General features: G+C 39.9%; 1 protein-coding gene across 1 annotated transcript in view; it reads left to right on the forward strand.

Moving 5' to 3' along the window:
- The window catches only part of LOC121933683 (vomeronasal type-2 receptor 26-like), a 17,244-nt gene extending 15,706 nt beyond the window's left edge, over positions 1-1,538 (forward strand). Inside the window, exon 6 of the mRNA XM_042473667.1 lies at positions 637-1,538. Coding sequence (XP_042329601.1) covers positions 637-1,538 — 902 coding nt within the window. The remainder of the gene's footprint in view (positions 1-636) is intronic.
- The last annotated feature ends 1,528 nt before the right edge of the window (positions 1,539-3,066 follow it).

The following is a 3,066-nucleotide window of genomic DNA, read 5'->3' on the forward strand; positions in this document are numbered from 1 at the left end:
TGTTCCGGGTTACGAAGGTTTTTTCGGGTTACGAAGAAAATTTTGGTGCTTTTCGGCGCTATTTCACACGAAATCGCGGCTTTTCCCCATTAGCGCCTATGGGTTTTCGGCTTGCGAAGGCTTTTCGGGTTACGAAAGCGGCCGCGGAACGAATTAATTTCGTAACCCGAGGTACCACTGTATAGCAATAGCAAAAGGAAGCACATTTCAATACTACTTATCAGTGCACTTAAGCCTGGTTTAAGTGGCTTACAAAGTGTGAGCTAATTGACCCCAACAATCTGGGTACTCATTTTAGTGATCTCAGAAGGATGCAACCCTGAGTCGAGCTTGAGCTCCTGCCTGGGATTGAACTTGCAACCTTATGGTATGTGAGTGAGTGGCTGCAGTACAGGCACTTAACCACTGCACCACCATACTGCTTTGCAGTATTATTTGTCTTCTCTATTTTAAATTTGTTATGTGATTGCATGGATGGATAAGAGAGATGGAGATAAAAAGTGAGAGAGACAGAGAGAGAGACAAGAAAAGAGACATTCAGACAGATTGCAAGACTTTATTAAATAATAATACTACATAGGTTGTATTGACAATAACCCTCCCTCCCTCCCTCCCTTCCATTTTACTTTCTTTCAGATTTGGCTGAATGTTTCAAGTGTCCTGATGATCAGTATGCCAACATGGAGCAGGATTTATGTATTCCTAAGCATATAACCTTCTTATCTTATGAAGAACCTCTGGGCATCAGTTTTGTCATTTGTGCTCTTTCATTTTCCTTCACTGTGACTCTGATACTCAGAGTGTTTATGAAGCACCATGACACTCCTATAGTCAGAGCAAACAACCAGAACCTTACCTACACTCTTCTTATCTCTCTCTTCCTCTGTTTCCTTTGCATATTGTTATTCATTGGCCAGCCTCAGAAGACAACATGTCTTCTTCGTCAAACTGCCTTTGGCATTATTTTTGTAGTGGCTATTTCTACTTTACTGGCAAAAACCATTACAGTGGTTTTAGCATTCAGAGGCACACAGCCAGGATGCAAGATCAAGAAGTGGATGGGGAAAAAAATGACCCAAGGCATAGTTCTTTTTTGCTCCATGCTTCAAGTAGGCATTTGTCTTGTGTGGATGGTAACCTGTCCCCCAGTGCCAGAGACTGATGTGCATTCATTGAGAGAAGAAATTGTGTTGCAATGCAATGAGTCGACATCTGTAATGTTTTACTGTGTATTGGGCTACATGGGCTTTCTGGCCTTTGCCAGCTTCACTGTGGCTTTTTTAGCTCGGAAGCTTCCAAATAGGTTTAATGAAGCCAAATGTATCACTTTCAGCATGTTGGTGTTTTGCAGTGTTTGGCTATCCTTTATTCCCAGCTACTTAAGCACCAAGGGAAAATCCATGGTAGCTGTGGAAATCTTCTCTATCTTAACCTCCAGTGTTGGCTTGCTGGTTTGCTTCTTTTCCCCCAAATGCTACATTATTTTGTTGAGACCTGATCTGAACAAGAAGGAGCTCTTCTTAAAGAGAAAACACTGAAAAAAATTCTGATCTCATAAATTGCTTTCTAAAATCCACAAATAGCTTTCCAATCTAAAAAAGGAATACTTTGGAACTGAGATAAATAGCTTCAGAGATTATGATAAATTGATACAGCTGTGATTACACTACCATACTTGTCTTTGTTTTGTTTCCTTTGGTTTCAACAGTTACAGGTATTTTAAATCTTGAGGATATTTTATTTCTTATATTTATAAATCATATATTTCCCCTGTATTACAAGATGAGGTAGTTATCCTGTGAAATATGAAATTGTCCAAGTTTAACCAATGAACCTGTGGGTTAAGTTGGGATTTAAATTGGTATGTTGCTGGTCATAAGTGAAGTACAGTAGCCACACTCTAAATCACCCCTATGTGAAAGTATCACCACCACCACCATCTTCACCCCCAAATCTATTTTAGAACTTACAATTATTTAGAAAGTCATTGCTGTTTCTTGGGATCAGGAGCCAAAAGGGACATTCTCAGAACTTAGAACAGTGTATCAGGAGAGGGTGAATAGTTAGTGTGGAAATATCTTGTCTAGAACCAATCCTATATATAGTTCTGCTTTCTATATTGGTGCAAGAATCATGTATTCTAATATTCCTGGACTGCAGGTCTCAGCATCCCTTCCATTTGCTATGGCAGGTTATGGCAGAATTCCTGGAGGGCTGCATGATTCCCACTTCTGGCTAACATGATAATGTTATCTTCACCAGATTTTTTAATGTGTTGAAGGTGTGGTCTCCAGGTTGATTTTTCTTGGTCCCAAGGTCCCCAGTGCTGGGCAACTCTTCAAAACAAAAGTTTAATTTTTAAAAGTTGCTCAATACATGCCCTCACCCATAAAAGGTTGATAGATAATTTTGCTACAGTCCCTCATGCCTTTCTATGTCCAGGAGAAATAAACCAGGAGTTGAGTTCTGGTTCATGAAATTTCTGAGATTATTTTTCAGACAAACCATAATGAACAATCCATTGCCATTATTCCAATGTTCTTCCCCTGAATATTTCTTCTTGGCCTTTTTTTTTTTACATTGCCTTCTTTGTATATACATCTTATTACGTATACATTCATAAATACATCACCAACTCTACCAGTTCTTCAATACCAAGAAGTCTTCATGTGGTGGTCTATTTCTACTGCCATTGTTGTGACCTTGGAGGAAGTGAAGAACCAGCAGGTGGAGACAGCTCCATTACCCTTGGCCAAGCTGATAAAAGCTGCAACCAAAATGGTGACCTAAATGCTGAAGGATCTGGAAACCATGTCTTATGAGGAGAGACTTAGGAAGCTGGCAAAGTTTATCGTGGAGAAGAGACATTTAAGAGGTGCTATGATAGCCCTGCTTAAGTATATGAAGAGGTGTCACATATTGGGACATAGAACAGTCCTACATGTGGAAGATGGTCCTACATAGTACAGTCTAGATTTGTAGGACAGTCATAATAGTGGAGGATGGTCCTAGGTAGGACAGTCCAGATTTGTAGGAGAGTGCTATAAGAAGAGGAAGGTACTGTGT

Source organism: Sceloporus undulatus, chromosome 6 (assembly GCF_019175285.1).
Source record: "Sceloporus undulatus isolate JIND9_A2432 ecotype Alabama chromosome 6, SceUnd_v1.1, whole genome shotgun sequence".
NCBI classification, from domain to species: Eukaryota; Metazoa; Chordata; class Lepidosauria; order Squamata; family Phrynosomatidae; genus Sceloporus; species Sceloporus undulatus.